The sequence below is a fragment of the Lissotriton vulgaris genome, chromosome 2_1, assembly GCF_964263255.1.
Source record: "Lissotriton vulgaris chromosome 2_1, aLisVul1.2, whole genome shotgun sequence".
Taxonomy (NCBI): domain Eukaryota; kingdom Metazoa; phylum Chordata; class Amphibia; order Caudata; family Salamandridae; genus Lissotriton; species Lissotriton vulgaris.
The window spans coordinates 616051295-616073307 of NC_141687.1; the positions used below are offsets into that span (position 1 = coordinate 616051295).

Consider the following 22013-nt stretch of genomic DNA (forward strand, 5'->3'; position numbering starts at 1 on the left):
CCGATATCCAAATAGGTTTATGCTAGGCCTCAGACACGTTTACACCGCCTAGGCACTATCTGCGGCATGTGAAGACCTGCGGGCCCTGGTATCCATTGATTTCGAAAAGACCTTTGACTTGGTCCAATGTGCCTTCATGTTTTGGTTGCTGTAGGTATGAATTTTGGGTGATACAATCTCCAACGGCCATAGGACGCCAGCGGCTATCCATTGCAGCGCCTTGTCCGTGCACGCAGACTTCAATAAATCTTACTGGTAAGGAAAGCTCTAGTACTCTAGATAACCTTCCGGTTTAATATTGATTTACTTTGCCGCTCCCTTTCTGAATAGAGTTTATTTTATCTTTCATTCAGAAATTCGCCAATTTTAATCTAAATGCGAAGGTGGAAACATCGGCCACCCCTTTACATCGTCGTAGTTATTTTCGTATACAGCTTGTCACATCTTTTTATCGGTAAGAAGAACATATAGGAACTCTGTGAGCCTTCTCTTTATCAGATGGGTCTTTTATTAAATATCACAAACTACGTCTTTTTCATTTAGACACCCGCCGAGCATGATCGCATATGCTAGTGAAATCGACGCAGAAGATCCTTATCTCTATCTACGACCATCTGGGTTTTCCAAAAAAAAAGAACATCCTTTTATATATCTGCCTGCACTGAATAGAATATCTTCGGATACAGCTTCTCACATCCCTTTTTAACGGTAAGAAGAACCCGTAGGAATTCCGCGAGCCTTCTCTTTTTATCAGATGGGTCCTTTACTAAATACCACAAACTACGTCTTTTTTCATTTAGACACCCGCCGAGCGTGATTCACATATACTAGTGAAATCGACGCGGAAGATCCCAGTTTATATCCACGACGAACTGGGTTTTCCTAAAAAAGAACACTCTTTGATGTATTTGCCTGCATTGAATAGATTGATTTCCTCCATATGTAAGTCATACCCACGCAGTGATTTATATAATTTGATGAAGAGATAAACATAGGTACATATAATGGGGCTCATGTTTTGCCTTTTTCTTCTTTCTCTCTCATTTCATGCCTATATACCACTGTAGTCCTGAAGTTATACATGAAATAGAGAATGCCACTTTTGTGACTTTGGATACTACATGCAGCATGAAATTACCTCACGCTTTCATTAAGTGAGTATTTTTCCTATATGAAGTTGAAACCTGAGTTTAGAGGTGAAGTGAAAACTAACTATCGTGATTGAGATAAAAGCCAATCTCCTTGCATCCAGGGTTTAACATTTAAGAACAATCTGTGCCCTTTTTCTTAATATCCTATTGATCCCATATATAAGGTTTACCAATAGGAACATATATTTGTTATGCACCAAGGGTTTGCCTCAGGGGCACCTTTTCATATGTAAATAGGATTGGAAATAGAGATAACCAACCATGGAATATATAGTATCAATAACATAGCTTAGAATTTCCTGGTTACTTACCAACAGTAATCCGTATTAACGATTTACATGATTAGCCCCGCATTGCACTGCAGTATTGCACTCCAACAATGGTGTCTGATACAGAATGTTTATCCCTTTTCTTGATTCACAGTCAATAAAAGACATATTTCTTGCATCATTGGAATAAGACTGATTAAGAAATCTGAGGGAACATGAGTTTGCTATAAGCCATGTTTTGGAAATTCTTATAGTAAGTATGTCCAGCTTACATTATACTACTATAGACAAATACATTTTGAATTATTTAGGCCATATCCATGACTTTCCAATTGAGCTATCAGTAATCATTGACTGATTAGTCTTTTGCCCAATTATCATCCACCGTTGATTTGGGGTTAGGGAGTGTCCAAATGGGTCTCCAGGTGACCGTGGCTTAGTTACCATACAACTGCTCAAATATATATACATTAGATTTGTACTTTGTTTGGCAATTATTATATTGCCATAGCAAATAGGGAAGGTGTGCTATTTAGGAATCCATCCAGCATTGGTTGATTAATTGTGTTTTTAATTGTCTTGAATTAGTGATGTTATATATATAATAATTATAACTATGTTGTTCATGATATGCAGTCTTTGATGATAAAAAATTATTTTAATTCATGGAATTGATCATGTTTTAACTGTATATTTCAGACAGAATTTGTGGTTCCTGAGGAAGGCGTCCTTGAAACGCCGAAACACGCGTTGGAAAGCATTGATTGCCACTTTATGGTCTTTTTAATATATGATTAATTTTTGTCAATTCTGTATAATCTGCTATTCCTTGTTTTTTATTGAATTTTATGTAATATTGACATTGATGTATATTTTGTTTTAATATGAACATTTATTAAATGAAATAGAGTTTTTTTGTATTTAATTGTATTCGTGGTTCCTTTATGCAGTTACCCTTCCCTTTTGCTTGATATGATTATGCTATGATATACACACGGTATGAATTTTGGCCCCATCTACTGTTTCATTACTTTTCTTTGAACCTTGGGCACAGGTTAGGGAGAGCGTGAGTTTTCCACTCCTTTCAGTATCGAAGGGGTCACAGGACAGGGATGTCCCTTGCCACTGCTCCTCTTTGACAGGTCATAGAGCCTCTAGGGGATTGGGTTCGGTAAAAATGCGCAGTTACTGGGTTCCGCTAAATAGGGTCTCTTGAGGATAGCATATCATTATATGGCGACGATGTTAGTATGTATGAGTGACCCAACAACTTCTCTACATTGATGGATAGAGGAATGTACAGGGAGCCTCTCGATTGAAGGTTAATTGATCCAAGTCTACATATACACCATTGACAGGGTCACAAAAGACATAAGAACAATGACAGGCTTACAATTGGCTGATAATAAGTTTAGGTATTGAGGCATGCACATACCAGTGACTAGGCAATGGGCTTGGGACTTCAACATCACTCCCCCGCCAACCCAAGTGCACTGGACATTTGGAAAGGCCTCTCCTCACAACCGTGGGCATAGGAGTCTTTTACAAAATGTTTTTCCCTCCTCGATTTCTTTATGTGCTCCAAACTTTTTTTCTCACTGCAATCTTCAATAACGAGATTTGAGTGGGGCAGTTTGAGGCTCCCTCAAATTGCATCTCAATCTCACAAGTGCATGTTGAATCCCTACCATGGGGAGTGGGGATAGCAGATCACAAGCAGTATTGTTGGGCCAGCCATTATGTGCTGATTAATGACTTTGTTTGCAACAGTGTGGACCCTGCATTAGCCACGGAACTGTGGGATTTGGAAAAACATGGCGCACTCAATCCGTTGCACAGCCCCTGTAAAAACAAGGATCTCCTTCCTGCCACCCTGACATCTCTGTTGGTGTGACGGCACTGGGCACTAACCTGGGGTGGCATTGCTCTCAGGGGGGCGCTGTGTTTAGCAAATGCATATGATTTAAAAGCACCTGCTGCAGAGTTCCTTGTGGTCCAGCTTTTAGGCAGCAATAAAAATGTGATGATAACTCTTGTTATTCATGGATCCTGCTAGAGACAGAGATCAAAGTTCTGCCTAGTGGCAGTTGTGACTTGCCATACAGTAGCGCAGAGTGTTCTTATGCCAGTTGCAAAGAACAGATCTGTATTTTATGTGGATAGCTGAGTGGATTAGTAAAGCCAGCCTTTACAAACCCTTTCAAACAATAAAATGTATTTCGGAGAGGGGCTATAGAGAGATGAGGGGCATTTTTGCTGGGTGATAGGCAGGAAAACCGAGGGGAAGGTCATATGGGGGTGCCCAAAAAAGTGTTGCACGGGGCGCAACCAGCACCTCGTGCGGCCCTGTACAGTGTATTAGTATTATTATTTCTAACTTTAGTCAGGGACATAGCTTCAGGGGGTGTTTGGGGTGTTACACACCCCCTAATAAATGTATTAGTAACCCGTTGGGAACAGGTGCTGACAGTCAGGTATGGGGCGATGTCTGTCGGATTTCATTAAAAATTTTACATACACACACACACACAAAACACATACACATACTCTTGCAATCCTCTCTGTTTTGAAGCTCTTAAAACTTTTGGTTATTCTATCAAATATTTTGTCTTACGTACCGCTGACCATCTACACGGCTCTCACTTTCCACTGCTCCGTATGCACCTCTCATGTCCTGCTTCTCAGATAATGTATGTTAACGAGATATGTCAGCATGATTGTTGGGAAATCTGAAGCTCCTCCCTACCCCCCTGAATCTTAGTGACTAAGCTACGCCCCTGCCTGTAGTACACATCGCTCTACCCTACTAGAACTAGCATTTAACTACTGCTGGTACTACCTCTACTACTGGTAACATGCATCCATATATTATTAGCATTACTATGTGTGCTACGCCTCATGACTGCGATTACCACTACCACTTCCACTACTAGGATTCATCCTCCGACTAAAAGTAGTAATTTGGTAGTACTATTGGAGGTATCACTTTAGTGGTCCCTACTATTACTGTTGTTACTGGCAGCAATACGACTGTTACAAGTACTAGTTACTACTACTAATGCTACACACTAAATAATGGTAACTGCTACTACTAGTGGTAGTAATTATAAAGCAATATGAATTGCCGTAGTAGGTACTAGTAGGAACAGTACTCGTAGAGATTTCAATCATAGTACTACATGTAGAAGTTGAAGTTGAAGTTGAAGTTGAAATTGAAAAGATTTATTAAGCGCTCTAACACCCAACGGTTTGTTGGCGCTATGAATTGACAGCAATGAAGGGATGCCGGGAGATTACTGCAATGTACTTGTAGTACTCGTTTTATTCCCATCAGTAGTAGTAATATACATGATAGGAGTATTGGGTGTTGTATTGGGCTAGGTAGGCAGGGTTTCCAAGTATGCATGTCTTTGGATGGGGGTGGAGGGGCAGTCTCAAACGGCAGATTAACCTGTGCAGTGGTTTGGGGTATGCAACTAAAGGAACCTACTGGAAGGGAGGGCTGGATTAGCAGGTAAATAAACATGTATTTTGGAGGAAAAAAGAAATGTAACCTTTTGTGTTCCACCGATGTACAACTCCTTTTAAAGATAGTTCCAGTAAGAAGTGTTTTTAGCTAAGGGACATATGGCTTTGCAACAAGCTTGCACTGTGTGCTGAACTGCCAATTCAAGCTTGCATTTTAAATAGATTTGGGTGCTTTCGAGGCATCCATTATTTTTACGTGTAGTGTGGAGAGGATAAGTCTAAATAAAAAAGAGGCACTGCTTCTTATTGTGGGAGGGGTAGAGAGTTGAGGCACTGAAACACTTCTATAAACCCCAAGCCACGACGTGAATATGTATTTTCTCTTTATTTTGCAATAGTACTTCTTTCATGTAATTTGTCCTGTCTTCCTGCAAAAAGCTGTACAAAATACCAGTCCCAGGAGTATTTACCAGAAGCCACTCGCGTTCGATCAGGGCCTGGAATCCAGCGAACGTCCTGCACTCGGGGTCAAGGATGAGCTGGGCGAGAGAGGCCACCAATAGGGTAGTGTCCATGCCTTCTGTTCCATGCACAAGGACACAGGCTTCCTCCCTGGAATCAATGGGCAGAAACAACAGGATGTGTAAGCAAGAAAGAAAGACCCCTCTTCTAAGGCACTCATTCCAAGACAGACAAGGCTCCAACGGAAAGACACAGTCAACCCACCCAAGGTGTCTCACAATCCCCCACGGACCACGTTCCACATATCCACACTCTCTTTGTGAGGTACAAACTGACATGAAAGAGACTAGTTTCCAGAGTTCTAATAATTTGAGATCAATTCTCGTAATTGGATGAACCCAGGCGTTCTGGAATACTAGCATTGCTCTGACATGTATTCCGGCCAAAACTTTAGACTGGTCCACGTCATCAGCGGATGCATGGCACTTCCATATCACATCTATCAGTCTATCATGTGGGCTGGCGAGAAGAGAGAACAGGAGCCATCGTCACTCAAATTCAAAAAGTGACCCATCGCTTTTCCTCAGTATGAGGAAAACAGTAGATCATCTGCACAGATTTATTTCAAAGGGCAATGGAAAGAGCATTTTTTTTACAGCAGTTCAGCAGAAAACCAATGATCAATTTCCACGCTCTGACACCAACGTCTTCTGGTATCAAGTGGATGGCGTGGAGGAACTGGGCTTTGCCGAACCCAGTGTGAATTAGAGAATCAGTATGGTTTGCTCCAAAGTATACATGGCCTTGCTCTTAAAACCCTTCCTGTTACGAGTTCATAAAAGCCCAGGACACAGAGGACTAACACAAACAAAATGTCACAGATGTTGAAGCATATGTTCGCAGTAAAATGGTCACAAGATGAAGATTTAAGGATGCACAAGGGGAAAAGACTGAAACATCTTGAAGCCAAATTTGTGTTTTGTATTTAAGGACGTTTAAAGACCAAGGGGCTCAATTAGAGGATAGTAACAGGGCATCTGCCTTAAACTGGGGAATGTCCCCTTTCTTTGTTTCCACAGCTTTATTTAAAGTGCTAGAAAACACAGTATTCCCAATGGTGGCACTGCCAGCAACCTGCACTGCAGTCTAAAAACCCTTGCAGAGGACCTGACATCAGAAGAAATGCTGTCAGAGATTTCACCCCAAATAGAGCACCCCCACCCTCTGATACCACTGCTGCCAGCATCCTGTTGGTGCAGGTCTCCCATGGCAGTCCAGAGAAAAAAAGTTCAGAAATGCCTCTTACCATCTTTTAGACAACACTCAATCAGGATTCAGAAAGAACCACAGCACTGAAACAGCACTCATTGTGGCCACCAATGGCATTCAAAGCATCCTGTACCGACAAGAAACAGCAGCCCGCATCCTAATCTACCTTGCTGTGGCCTTAAACACTTTCTCCTATAACACCCTCATCAGAAGACTCCACAAGATTGGCATACAAGCATCCACTCTCAAATGGATCAGTTCCTTCCTCACTAGAAGAACCAAAAAGTTCAGGCTTCCACTTTTCACATCAAACACCAACTAATTGATATGTTGAGTCCCATTGGGATCATTCCTCAGCCCCATCCTTTTCAACATATACATGACTCTGCTTGCCAACATAATCTTATCACAAGACATCACTGTCATCTCCTACACTGATGAACCCAACTCATCCTCTCCCTGACGGACAAAACAACCACCGCCAGAACCAACTTCACCAACTGCATGACCATGGTAGCGTAGTGGATACAAATCGACTGCCTGCATCTAAACTCCATCAAACAGAAGTACTGGCCTTCGGCAACATTACCTACCAATGGGTCTCTACCTGGTGGCCATCAGAGCTAGGACCAACACCCACATCCACTGACCATGCAAAAAATCTAGGGATTATCCTAGACGACAAGCTCAACATGACGACTCAAGTCAACGTAGTGTGACCTCTTGCTTCCACATCCTACGCATGCTGAGAAAAATCTTCAAATAGTTGCCTCAGAACACCAGACAGATCATCACACTAGCACTCATCAGTAGCAGGCGGACTACAGCAACACACTCTATACTGGAATATCCAAATGACTCCTATACAGACTCAGACCATTCAGAACACAGATGCAAGATTCGTACTCGAACTCCCATGCTGCACCCACATTATACCGCACCTCAGGAAGCTTCACTGTCTCCCCAATCACAGCCACAGCCAATTCAAACTTTTCAGGCACTCATAAAAAGCCCTAAACAACACAGGCCCAGAATACACTTCTATCAGCCTACCAGACACCTACTCTCTGCCTCACTCTCACTCGCGCACATTCCCTGCATCCACAAAAGCAAAACTGGAGTTTGCTCATTTTCCTACATCAAACTCAAGACACAGAACGACCTCCCCCAACACATCAGAGCCTCCTACTCACCTCTTGAGTTCCGCAAGAAGCTGAAAACCTGGCTATTCATATAAGCACCTTGGGGACCACAAACCTACACACAAACGCCTGGATACCCTCTTGGGTGATTAGTGCACTATACAAATCAACATAAAATAGGGGAGAGGAGTTGGCCTAATGGCAAGGGCAGTCGACCTCTAATCTGGGGAACCAGGTACGAGTCTCGGCAAAGACAAACAACATCCTGTTATTCTGGGCAAATCACTTAATCTCCCCGTGCCTAATAAAAATAAATGTGTCCTCATGTGAAGCAACTGGTGCTTGTCTAAAGCGCTCTGATACCGAATACCTTCAAGTCAAGTTTGCGCTATCTAAAACTTTGTTAAAAAAAAAATAACACAACATAACACGCTGGAAAAAGAAATCCCCTTGCCTGAAAGTCATCAGTTCTGTTTTTTTACAAAAATGGACTTCCGCTTCAGGGGTCTGCCTTTAAAAATAAAACAGTACCCAAATCTAGTAGGCCTATTTCCCCTCTCTCTTTTGTTTCCTACATTCTTTCTGTACATCCCTTTTCTTCTTTTTACTGCGACTGCACCCCTTCCGCCCGGTGGATGTAGGTGGCGCATACTGTTATACATGTCTTTGCAATTTATATATTAATAAAAGATTTAAACCATAAAAATAAAACAGGTGACAAAATGCCTGCCGTGCCAGCATGGTAAATCTACCACCACTTGTTTTTATGTCCCAACCTAGTGTGGTGCCCAATGTGTACACTTCAGGTGCAAAATTTCGCCACACCTCACTCACCATTAAATTCAATGGGTCGACTGCTGCTCGGCCTCTGCCACAACCGCCATACAGCGGCCGGTCACATGTCCCAAAACACTGTTTTGCCAGTTCCCTCCTACTATGCCATTCAGATCAAGATACTTAACCAACCACATACATTTGACAAGTAGTTTTGGTATAAGTTAACTTGGTTTCCTTGGAGAGGTTGATAACATTTCCTATGCGTTGGGTCATTGTTTGATATTTTGGATCTCAACGCCATCCATCTACAATCACTCTGTTTCTCTGAGATAAATTTTGACTGGATCAGTTGCGTCTATATTTAGATGTCGTCCCAGATGTGTCATTTCACGGACTTACAGTTTTTCCAGTAAATTGTGCAGGGAGTATGAACTCAATTCTACATTCACTTGTAGATTGTCAAGACTGGAAATGGCATATTTCATGTGTTCTCTGGGGAATAAATCCATTTTGGATTATGGAATGCATTTGTAAAGTGTGGCATTCACCCTAAAGAACATCTTAGCACTAGGAACCATTGACAGCACAACCATCTATTAAAGAGAAACAATTAATAGAACAGAAATGTTTTCAGTACCTGCCTCTAGCAGAGATGTGAATCTATATATTTTATTCCCAGCTGTAATGTGTTTATTAGTTTGGGACCCAGAAAATGAAAGGGAACGACCCATTGCGAAGAGGTGTGAGAATTAGACCACAGGTTTGTTGTCAATGTATAAGGCCTGATACGCGATGCCAAAAGAGAGTTTACAAGGCCATAAAATATTCTGTGTGCATGGCACAGAGATTCGGTGACAGTCTTGATCTGAGATTGCCTAAAAAGAAGCAGGGCTCAAGACAGACACCTAAAGATTTGACCTTAGTGCCACTTAGTATTTTAGTGAATCTTGCCACCGCTCACGATGGCAGCCCACTACTAGCATTTTCATCTTTCTGGCATTAAGCGTAAAAAAATAGGAGCTGTCCACAATGAACTGATAAGAGGCCGGATGTAAGATAACAATGGTTGTAATTATGATCAAGACGTCCTATAAGCTGAGTATCATCAGTGTAGGAGATCATCATGCACACAAGCGGTCCAATGAGGATTGAACAGAGGGCGAATGTAAATGTTGAATAGTACAGGGCAAAACGAGGAGCCTTCAGTGGTCCACAGATTACTCCTTGAGGGGACTGATATGGAATAAGTGTCATAAACGTTGACCATCTTGTAGTAAAGGAGTTAAACCATGCCTGCCCCCTAGTCCTTACAGCTGAGCTCCTTGATTATCTTAACTCTATCACTTCCTGGATGGTATGGAGTCAGCCTGGAGCTGCATGACACTGCCTAGTGACCCACAGGAGCACAGCTCGAAAATTTTCAGTATCAAGTCAGGTGCCAGGGGATATTTTAAGGTGAGTAATCAGCAGTTAGATAGAATATCCACTGGAAAGAGCCATACCGCAGGTAAGAAGCATGTTCGACTTTGCCCAGCCTCTAAGTGTTCGTTGGACCATGGAGGAAAACAACTATAAGACTGGTTCTTACCTCTCCATGCACTGTGCTGCCAGGCAGGCAGTGCTGAGTGCCTCCTTTACATGAGACAGCCATTTGCAGCTCTCCAGCTTGCTGAGCCAGCGGTCCACAGTGAGTGTTGGGTCATTGCAGGCCTCCATCAGCCGGATAAAGCTCTCCTGCAGCAGACGGCCTCTGTGGGATGAGAAAGGGGCAGTCACCATTCACTGACTTTGCACAGGGTATGTGCACCGGTCTGTACACTGGGCCACAAAGTTTATCATGTACCTAATATATACACAGTGCCTATACCTTGCAACTATGTATACTATTATTGGTGTGTTTGAATGTATTGTGCTTTACAATAGACTGTAGAATGTCAGTGTGTATCGTGTTAAGTGTTGGGTGTTTTTTATGCTGGTGTCCAAGAAGTACCTGGGGGCTGTTTTGTCAGGCTTCATGATGTACTGCACAGTATCTGTAAGAAATTGGATTGTTAAATGTTTTGCTTGACTATCGAGGAATAATTTCAACTCCGGTCAGGATGAACCCTCAAAGTCACCAAGTTAACCCGAGCTCAAGGATCAGACAGACTTTACTCAGGCCAATGTGCAAAAGTATTTATAAAGTACCAAAACAGTAATAAAGTTAAAGTGCAAAACAATAAAAATTACAACCCACATTAGAAAAACATACTAAAATGTAGTGAACAAATGAGACCAAAAAGATAAAATCCAATTATTGGAACCAAAGAGATACATTTAAAAAATGTTAAGTTGGAATAGTGACAAGTAGCACAAAGTGCCATTGCTAGTAAATGGTGATGGTAGACGGGGACCTGGGTGCAATTTGAGATTGGCCGTGATATAGCTGGGGGTCAGATGCACCAACTAGGTTTGTCCTGTTCAAAGATTTTACCTTCTGACTTAGTTCTTTAAATCCCAACCCGCCACAAGAGTACACTTCAAAGCCCCCCGGGACCTCAAGGGAAGCACTAAGAGGCTCATAGGGTATCTGCCAAAAGTAAACAGCCTGGTCCTGTCCAGGTCCAGTTGCTACTGATCAGTTGGGCAGTTGTAGGAATGACGTACTGTCACTTGTTGTATCCCTGGAGCTTCAACAGGAGGTCAGCCTTATGTCTCTTGGAATCTACTTGTTTGTCTTTAGTACAAGGGGGAGAGCAGGTCCAGTCCTTCGAGGCAGCTCTCAGGTCACAGGCAGCAGGTCTGGTTCTCTTTGTTCTTCTTCCAATCCAGCAGAGTTCTCCAGTAGATACCTGGAGGTGCCACATTTATGCCTGGCACAAGCTAGAGTTTAGGAATTACTTCTGGGCATGTTCTAACCAATGGGGTAAAAGTTGCCGGGCCTACCCTACCTACTTTCGACATTTTCAAGATGGAGAAAGTCTTTGACCATACTCAGCCTGGGATCTCAGGGCTGGGGATGTGAGTGGGGAGTGTATTATTGTAATCCTAGCAAATTCAGTTTAAGGCAGCCACTGTACCCACAACAAATCCAGACACAGAACAATGGTAGGGCAAAAGTTGGATTCTTCAGCAACCAGACAGTAGATACCCCAAAAATGGTTTGCCATCCTGTTCCCTTCCTTTCAAGTGTACCCCAATTGTTATATGTAAGACCCAGTGACAAGGGGGTGACCTATTAATCTTTAGAAGTGAGATTTTAACCTGTCAAGAGTGTTTATTTTGACAGGTCGAATTGCAGTTTTAACACTTCTACAACAAGACTGCAATGGTAGGCGTGATGCCATGTTTGCATTGCCACTATAGTAGATGGCACAATAGGTGTTGCAGTCTAGTAGTGACATTTAACTTGCAGGTCCTGGGTACGCTTTGTACCATATACTAGGGGTTTAAATGTAAGCTAAATATGTAAGTTAGGAGTATACCAATTACATTATGTTGAAAGAAGGAGCACATGCACTTTACCTCTTGTAAGCAGGGGTAAAGTACACAGAGTTCTACATCAAATGAAAACAATTAAGGCAACAATCTGGAGGTACACCACACAAATACGTTAATTTCCTACAGTATTCTACCAGAATATTGAGTTTGAAATATTGTGCTAAAAAATATTTTAGCCAGTATATTGACTACAAAAATATCATGAAGGTAAGTATTTAAGTGTAAGCATATGTTTACTATATGAGACTCCAGATACGCTTTGTACTCTTAACTCTCACACACAACAGTTATGCATTGGGGTGCCACAATATTAGCACACAGAATGTTATGCCACAGGTTTAGGTTTGATGTTCCAATGGGGTCCAATTCTGTAGAGGCCCTACAATAACAAGCTACCATTTTTTACACCTGTTACTCCACGGTGCCATGATGCTGTGGTACTGTTGGCCAGGAGGCCATGGTATGCAGCTGTTAGGTAAAGCGGCATTTCTGTCAGTGTGGCTACCTTTCCAGTGGCCGGTGCAGCCTCTTCCACTGTGGATAGTTGGCTTTGGACTCAAATCCGCCTCCCATCATGCGCACCTGCTTGGCAGCCTGGGCCGAGCGCGTGTCAATGATGAAGCCTCTCTCTCCTCCTTCCAGCACTGCACTCAGCAGCATCTCATCTTCAGGACAGCGCTTCCCGTTCGGACCGGTCAGAGGCTGCGCACTTCGAAGCATCACCTGTGAGACACAGGAAGCAATTGCGTTTATTAATCTCATAACCTTTGATGGTCAATAAATTTCCCGTGCATTAATGAGGGCATGTCACTGCTAAGCAGGCCTCCTCCACCAGGTTGAACACTCTTAGCTCTTTGGAGAATGGCAGTGATCCGCAGAGTCAGATATGGCTGTTTTTATTTACTTGATACATATATATATATATATATATATATATATATATATATATATATATATATATATATATATCTATATATATATATATATATATATATATATATATATATATATATATATATATTACCTACTGGCGGTCGCCAGTAGGTAGTTATAGTTAGGATTTTTTTCAATGTTAAATCTCAAAATTCTATTTGGAATAACTTTGGCGCCGGTTGACGAATCTGCCTCAAAATTTCCTGAAAATGGCCTCGCGGCGTTCCGGTCCTTCCCTGAAAGTTTGGGGGGGATTCGCCAAGCGGGGGCTGAGATAAAAGGGGGGTCCCAAAACGCGTTTTCCCCATGTTAATTTCCATAGGGCGGTCGATTTCACTTTTAGCCCGAACGGCTGAATGGATTTCCACCAAACTTGGCAAAATTGTAGGGACTGGTAGCCCGATGTGCCTTTGCTATGTCTCAAGATATGTCCTCCAGTGGATTTTGAGTAATTAAGGTTCAAAAAAATATATATATCTATAGCCGCGCTCCGGTACGCGCACCGGTACGCGCACCGGGCGCTTACCGCGACTTGCGCGCAGAAAGCTGATTGGTTCTGGGGTGTCTGTAAACATTCTAAACAGTCCGGAGCGGCCGCCATCTTGTGTCTCGGTAGGATCGAGACACGAGAGGTGGCCAAAACAAAGAGGGAAATGACCATAAGGGGGCAGAGTAGACCCCCCTTGACCCCCTAGGTTTGATGTGGGGGCCATAAAAGGGCCCCGCGGAGCAAAAAAAAAATAAAAAAAAATTTTGATTTTCGCGGGGTGAGCGCCCGGTACGCGCACCGGTACGCGCACCGGTAAGCGTACCGGGGAGCGTACCATGGGGAAAAAGAATGACAGTTTTAAAAGTAGCTGTTTAAAAAAAAAAATGTTTTGTTGTTTTTTTTATACATACACATACATATATATAAATGCATATGCATATATATATATGCATATATGTGTATATGTGTGCGTGTAGAGAGAGGTAGAGAGGTAGAGGTGTAGAGGTAGAGAGGTAGAGAGGTAGCGGTAGAGAGGTAGAGATTAGTAGAGAGAGAAGAAGAGAGAGGTAGAGAGGTAGAGAGTAGAGAGTGAGTAATAGAGAGTAGAGAGTGAGTAGTAGAGAGTAGTAGAGAGCAGTAGAGAGAGTAGCAGAGAGTGAGTAGTAGAGAGTAGTAGAGTGAATAGTAGAGTGAGTAGTAGAGAGTAGTAAAAGTAATTTACAATCGTTCGGAATATCGGTGTTTGGGCAGATATGATCCAGGGACCCCCAGTATGCAAGGGGAATTAGTCCCCCCTCTACAAACGCGCCAGTGGCCTGCATTGCACAGAGGTGTAACAAGGGTGTGGCCTCATTACACTTCTCTGCAATGCAGCTCCCTCGCGCATACTGGAGGCTCCTGGTGGACCAGTTGACCCCAGGGACCCCCAGTATGCAAGGGGAATTAGTTCCCCCTCTGCAAACGCGGCAGTGGGCTGCGTTGCAGAGAGGTGTAACAAGTGGCATAGTCTCATTACACCTCTGCAATGCAGCCCCTGGCGCATACTGGAGGTTCCAGGTGGGCTAATTGGCCCCCATGGGCCCCCAGTATGAAAGGGGAATTAGTTCCCCCTCTTCAAACATGCATGGGGCTGCGTTGCAGAGAGGTGTAAAAAGGGTTGTGGCTTCATTACACCTCCCTGCAATGCAGTCCCCTGGCGCATACTGGAGATTCCTGGTGGGCTTTCAGGTCTTATATAGTTAGGAATTAGCATTAAAAAAACCTTTGAAATTCACTGAAAAAACCATAGGTTTCACACCAGTTATAGTTAGGAATTAGCATTTAAAAAACCTTTGAAATTCACTGAAAAAACCATAGGTTTCACACCAGTTATAGTTAGGAATTAGCATTTAAAAAACCTATTAAATTCACTGACAAAACCATAGGTTTCACACCAGTTATAGTTAGCTGGAAATTTTACTGACATAAAACCATTGAAATTCCCACGTTATAGTTAGTTGGACTCACTATAACTTGCGCGCCTGCAATGCACTGCTGATGACGTCACATATTACATCACTCATGACATGGTCAGTGACATCACTCATGACATCACTGATGACACCATCCTTGTGACAGAGTGACAGACCTAATTTCAGTGTAATGTAACGCTTGAAACACATATTCAAAAATAGAAACAAACATTTTCAAAAAAATGGAGATACCCAAACCAGTAACAACAACCAATTCAGTAATTCCACCATCTATATACACATCCACTCATTCACCAACAGTTCTATATAGTCACTCATATATATACTCACTCATCATATGTAGTGATACACCTATACATCCTGTTACACATCAGCAGTCATCCAAAAGTTACTCACACACATACTCACACATGCAAATAAACTATTGAACATCCATTTATTTGCATATACATTTATACACACACTACCACCTTACTTCTAAGGAAACTTACACATACTTACTCTCTTAAACAATCACTTATAGAAACACATACTTATTTAAACAGGAACTCCTACAATCTCTCACTATATATACTATACTCACTTATATACATCAATACTCACATATACTAGATTAAAACATATGTCGTTACTAATGAAGACACTAGTGAGACAGTCATTCACTCACTAACACACACATATACACACTCATCCACCCATACAGTCCTGCACATATGCTGTCTTCAAAACACATACAAACAGTGAGTCAGTCACCAACCCCTGCAGCCACTTATACACAAAGAGAAACACTGATACAAACATTTAAATATTTAAACAATACTCGCTAATATATGTATTCACTAAGATACACTTAATAAGCCAGTTAACCAACCAATTTTTTTAAAAAAAACATCCATTTACACACTTATTTAAACATTTATTCTTCCATCGACCTTTACAAATACATATATAAAACAAATTTATTTTTCAGAAAGACACACATTCACTGGATGGTGTCATCAGTGATGTCATGAGTGATGTCACTGACCATGTCATGAGTGATGTAATATGTGACGTCATCAGCAGTGCATTGCAGGCGCGCAAGTTATAGTGAGTCCAACTAACTATAACGTGGGAATTTCAATGGTTTTATGTCAGTAAAATTTCCAGCTAACTATAACTGGTGTGAAACCTATGGTTTTGTCAGTGAATTTAATAGGTTTTTTAAATGCTAATTCCTAACTATAACTGGTGTGAAACCTATGGTTTTTTCAGTGAATATATATATATATATATATATATATATATATATATATTCGTGATCAAGGGCTCCAGGGCCCGAAACGCGTCATGGCAGACAAGAGGGTGCACAAAATAAAATAAGCGTTTAATCCAACCGGAATGGATCCGTTTCGTTTTTGGCTTCCGGTTTCTTTGGGGCGAATGGCGAAGTTCCAGTCATATATATATATATATCTATATATATATATGAGCTGTGCATGGGAGCTGTGGTCCTCCAATTGGAAGGAATGGACTTTGTCCTTTTTCAATGTTGTTAGTTACGTTTTTAAAAATGCTAACAAACCCACCAGGACACAGTGGCATATGATGAAGACTCAGCCGAGTCGAAACGCGTAATGCCTGCATGCCTATCTTTGCCTCAAATAAAGAAATTGCTGAGCACGTTTGGAGTGGCCTGTTTTCATGCTACAAGGGTAGTGTGGTTTCGTTTAGAATATATATATATATATATATATATATATATATATATATATATATATATATATATATATATATATATATATATATATCTCCGCAGCTCCAACAACACCAGCCTGCAACACCAACCTGCCGCACTCGCAAGCGGGTGCCTGCTTGACGGGGGTGTACCCATCACATACACTCGGCTCCAATCATCCTCCAGGATTCCACCTGTACAGATGCGCGGCACTCACGGGGATGGTTTTTCAAAAAGTATTATTTAAAAACCTCTAGCACATCAAAGACGCGTTTCGGCGTTTAGCCTTTGTCAATTTGCTCAACAGTTGGCGCCATGTTTGTTCGTGTTTATATACGCATCACATGATTTACTATTATGAACATAGAAAGTGGACTGTCAATGTCCTTTCAACACATCTCCATATTGCAGTGTGCAAGTGTATGTATGAGACGCGATCTATATCGCAAACATTAAAATTCTCAAAACATGTTATATAACAGCATTAATGAGGTCAATCATTCACAAATACCCATTTAACAAAATCTCGCCCATAGATGGGCTTATGTGTCCAAAGCGGAGTCCAATTTTAAAACCCCTCATAATTATGCCCTGGATGGGCTAGTAGTTCAGGCACAGTAAATCGGACACATACCTATATTAGATGCTAGTTCAGGTCAATTAGATATACTTATATTGGTTCATCTAAATAATTCATATTTATACATATAGTGGAGAAAGACATCATACCAGAGCATTAATCACAGAATCATACCCATTGCATCTTTAACCTAGATGTACTGCCAGTTCTTCATGAACATTTAAACCATTCAGCATCTTACTCTGTAAATCGATGATATATCGCGACTCTAGCCGCCTCAATTTCTGTAGCCGATCGCCCCCTCTGACACTCACGGGGACGCTATCTAAGCATATGTATGACAACAGACCCCTGTTGCGTCAATGTGCTTTGTCAAACTGTCTAGCGACAGGATAGGATACATCAGCATTATTAATGGCTCGCATATGCTCTAATATGCGAATCTTAACCGGATGGGTGGTGCTCCCTATGTACTTCATCCCACAGGGACATGTTAAACAATATATGGCATAGGGTGTCGTGCAGGTCAGAAATTTCTGTATTTTTCTAGGTGTTGCTAGACCAGGCATCTTATAGGATAGGGTCCGTTTGCTATATTTACAGGCTTTACAGCGGCCACACGGATAAAAGCCATTAAGTTGTTTCAGCGGAGGTTGAACACTGTGGCATTCATAGTGGCTGTGTACCAAATGGTCTTTAAGCGCCCTAGCTTTCCCGAACATGACCAGCGGATTAGATGGAAGGTCTTGTCTAAGGATGTTATCGGTCATTAAGATATTCCAATTTTTTCGCAGGATCCTTCTCAGGTCCCCTGCGTTCTCTGAGTATGTAGTGATCAGTCTGAACGTGCCACTCTCTGACTCACTGTTCTTCGTTTTAAGTAGCTCGCTCCTCTCTATACCGTTCACTTTCCTCAGAGCTTGAGTTAACACCCCCTCTTTATAGCCTCTTGCTTTAAATATAGTAAGACTTTCTTTCGCCGCTTTCTGAAACTCTTGGTCACGTGAATTATTCCTCTTAATCCTCAGTAGCTCCCCGTACGGGATACTATTCACCAATTGTTTGGGGTGACTACTGGTGGCATAAAGTGTAGAGTTGCCTGCTGTGGATTTACGAAAGAGTCTAGTGTGTATTTTGCCATTCTCTATATACACAGTAAGGTCCAGATAATTCACCTCTGTTCTACTTATCTCTCCCGAAAACCTCAGATTTACATCATTGCTATTCAATACATCCATATATGCTGCAGCTACTTCAACCGGGCCATCTAGAATGATAAAAAGGTTGTCGATATAACGATACCAACCCTTAATTTTCTTATTCCATTCATGATTAATTTCTGACCAGGCCACCTGCTCCTCCCATGTGTATGGAATTCGGGAGCGGAAAAATACACGACGAGACATTGGACCGGTACGGGGCTCGTGGCACGCCTTAACCACTACCGTATATAAGACTCTAAGTTATTACATTATCTGCTAAGCGAAGGGGATTAAGCACGTTGAATCAAGTGCTACGGAGGCAGCTGTAAATTGAACAATGTTCTGCGAAACGGAACGGCGAGCGGCTGAACACTGCATGTTCAGGAATAAAAAGAAGTCTGGTGACGCTCAGAAAGCGGAACAGGGGCGAACAGGCGGGGGCACCACAGATTTGAACTCTAAGCTGGTCACATTGGAACGTCTCTACGAACGAGAGATTAGGAAATGGTGGGAGGCCACTTCTCTCCAAAATTATATTGAAGTGGACCGAGTACCGAGAGGTCTTAGAATATACACCATACCGGCATATGAAAACCCCGACCCCTTGTTGTTAGACGCATGGGCAGAACACATAGCCCAATCATGCAAGGGGAGACTGACTATCCTTGCACGTTTCGCTTGGAGTGATCGCGAGGAGGCTCTGATTCTAATCAAAGAATTGGAAAATGAATTATCTAAAGAGGAGGACCAAACAAAACTGGAGGAGAAACGAGAACAAATGAAAAAAACAACTACAAAAATACGAAGAAAAGATAAAGCAACGTGAAGAAGAGAAATTTGAGAGAGATGATAGGGATTACAGTATGGGGAGGGTGTTGACCTTCTCTAAAAACTATGATAATCCCAGAAAAGAACTAAAGAAAAGAACACCGGGACCCCCTGTAATGGTCCCAGAGACCTCGGAATCCTCTGTAACAGGAGATGAGGTGTCAAGTGAAGATCGGCAAACAGATGTGTCACCTTTTCAAGAGGAATTCAAAATTATGCGCAAACAACAATTAGAGGGAGGAAGGGGGAAGCCGCCGGAAAGAAGAGCGGGAAGAGGAAGACGAGGCGGGGGGGGATTGGAGCCTGAAACATCGTAGGCTCGCCACCCGTGACCCGCAGCAAGAACTTCTACAAGAAAAAAGCATAAATGAGGAAGACAATCTAACTATAATTAATTTGACACCTAAAACGTTGACTAGGGAGGAAGAGTCAATTCTTAGATTGGGACTTTCTTTCTGCCCTCAAAAGAATTTTGAATTTGCGCAAACAAGAATAGACTTATTTAAATTCACTCGGAAGTTAAAATTGCACCATCTTGGTTTGAAACTGCTTGCAGCCCTTCGAGAATAAAAGCTGGAATATTAACTACCTGGTGTGGCTTGCTTTTCCATATGGGGAACCTATTGTGTGGAGATATATGAACCTCAACGGGTGCATCCATGAGCGGGGGTGAGACCCGTTTTTGTTACACAAGAACTACTCACTACATTTGGTGCACTCACAGGGTAATTTATTGACTGTTTTCGCAGACGTGTTTCGACCATTACTTCAATAAACCGACTTCTCCTGAGACCCTGCTGTGTCCCCTTAACTGCTTCTTAGAGGAAGAGATCCTGTGGTATATTTACCAGTAGCCGCTCCTCGAGGGAGTGCTGTGGGGCAGGGATGTGTGGGGGCAGTAAACTCCGGAATATGGCAAACACAGAGTTGAGTGAATAAATAAATAAAACTAATTACATTGCGCACGCTGCAATGCCAAATCTGCGATGCAGCGCACAATGTAATTTGTTTTATTTATTTATTTACTCAACTTCGTTCTGCATTATTCCGGAGTTTACTAACCCACACCCTGCCCCGTCTCGCCCCACTGCCCTGTAGCACTCCCTCGAGAAGCCGCACTGATATTTGCGTGTAGCCAATAACACGCAGGGGACCCGCCCTGAAAGAGTCCAGAGGCAACATTGGCAAAGGTGATTGATTCAGTTCCAAGGTATTCGAAACCTCGGGACCGCCGCAAGCAAAGTGGAACAAAGCTACTGCTGCTGCAACAGTCTGTGACTTCACGGAATCACTTTATCGGCGTCTCCGGGTATGTTCACAACTCAGCATTGTGGGAGGACGTAGGGGGCCAGGAAACAGATGCATTTCTATAAATACAGAACAGGGTAACAAAAAGAACTATACATGACCAGGTCCAGGAAAAATTAGCCTATACTCACCATGAGGATATGAATTAATCAGGCTGAAAAGAGACAGTTTTCCTGTTTACAATGAAAAGGCATGATGGGAATTGCAGTCCAGGATAAGGTACTGCTAATGCTCTTTCCTACGGACTTTGATCAACTGTGCTCCCACCAGTAAATATATATATAAGTCCTTTTCCTGCCAGACGCGTTTCGGGCCAACACCCTCTTCAGTGGCAGACCATGTGACATGACGGCAAGCTGCAAGCACCAGTAAATACCCACAGTAATTATACAGAGGTGTAACACCTGAAGCAAAGCTTTCTGGGACTGGTGGTTTAGTAGAACCCAAGTGGGCCGCTGCCGCCATTCACATGCAAAAAGTAATAAAAGGATTGCCAATGTCCCCGCAAGCACCCCGCAAGTAAAAGGCACCTCCCGTACCACAGTAAGCTGCCCAAATGAGGTAGCTGTGGACCCGCAGTTTGTCCGCGGTAGTGCAAACCCGCGACCGGGCTGGCCGCTAACAAATGGAAGAAAGAGTTGCCCCTAGGTGGGAATGCACTTACAGGTAGGAATTATTGCCAACGCAAGGGCGCGAGCCGCGAACAAAGTCCTTTTCCTGCCAGACGCGTTTTGGGCCAACGCCCTCTTCAGTGGCAGACCATGTGACATGACGGCAAGCTGCAAGCACCAGTAAATACCCACAGTAATTATACAGAGGTGTAACACCTGAAGCAAAGCTTTTTGGGACTGGTGGTTTAGTAGAACCCAAGTGGGCCATCGCCGCCATTCACATGCAAAAAGTATTAAAAGGATTGCCAATGTCCCCGCAAGCACCCCACAAGTAAAAGGCACTTATCGTACCACAGTAAGCTGCCCAAATGAGGTAGCTGTGTGTGGAATTTTAGTTTGCGAGCTAAACATCATCTGCGCCAGCTTGTCCCCCACGTACGACGTACACGGCAGCCATTTTAGGTATCATGGTCTCCCTGTCCGCGATCAATCGCCAGCGCGCCCCTCTGACCCAGCAAGCATCCTCCGCGCACCCTGGCTCCCCCTCCCTCCCTCTCATGAGCATAACCCTTCTGCATGACCCTGTCCTTGGGAGTCACGCCTGCGCCTGACCAGCACCTCCTCTCCTCCCATGAATGCCCCTCTGTTGATGAACCTTCCCTCCGCGCTCAATTGTCCACGCGGCATGAATACCACTCCTTTGATGACCTCTTACCCCGTGTCCGACTGTCCACACAGGTCCGAGGCCATTGCCTAAGCCGGGAGATACCATTTACTGCCCCTCATTGTATGCAATCGCCCCTCTTCAAAGGACACACTGTTGATCAGGGCCTCCCCACCCCCTGGGATATGAT

The 22013-nt window shown here is 42.9% G+C and overlaps 1 protein-coding gene across 14 annotated transcripts in view; it reads right to left on the minus strand.

Moving 5' to 3' along the window:
• LOC147730844 (myotubularin-related protein 9-like) overlaps positions 1-22013 on the minus strand; it is a 180369-nt gene that overhangs the window by 49017 nt on the left and 109339 nt on the right. For all 14 annotated transcript variants that reach the window (XM_086955687.1, XM_086955685.1, XM_086955690.1 and 11 more), the window contains 3 exons: positions 12524-12741; positions 10127-10288; positions 5359-5500 (listed from right to left, as the gene is read on the minus strand). In XM_086955687.1, the coding sequence (XP_086811813.1) occupies positions 5359-5500; positions 10127-10288; positions 12524-12741 (522 nt within the window). The remainder of the gene's footprint in view (positions 1-5358; positions 5501-10126; positions 10289-12523; positions 12742-22013) is intronic.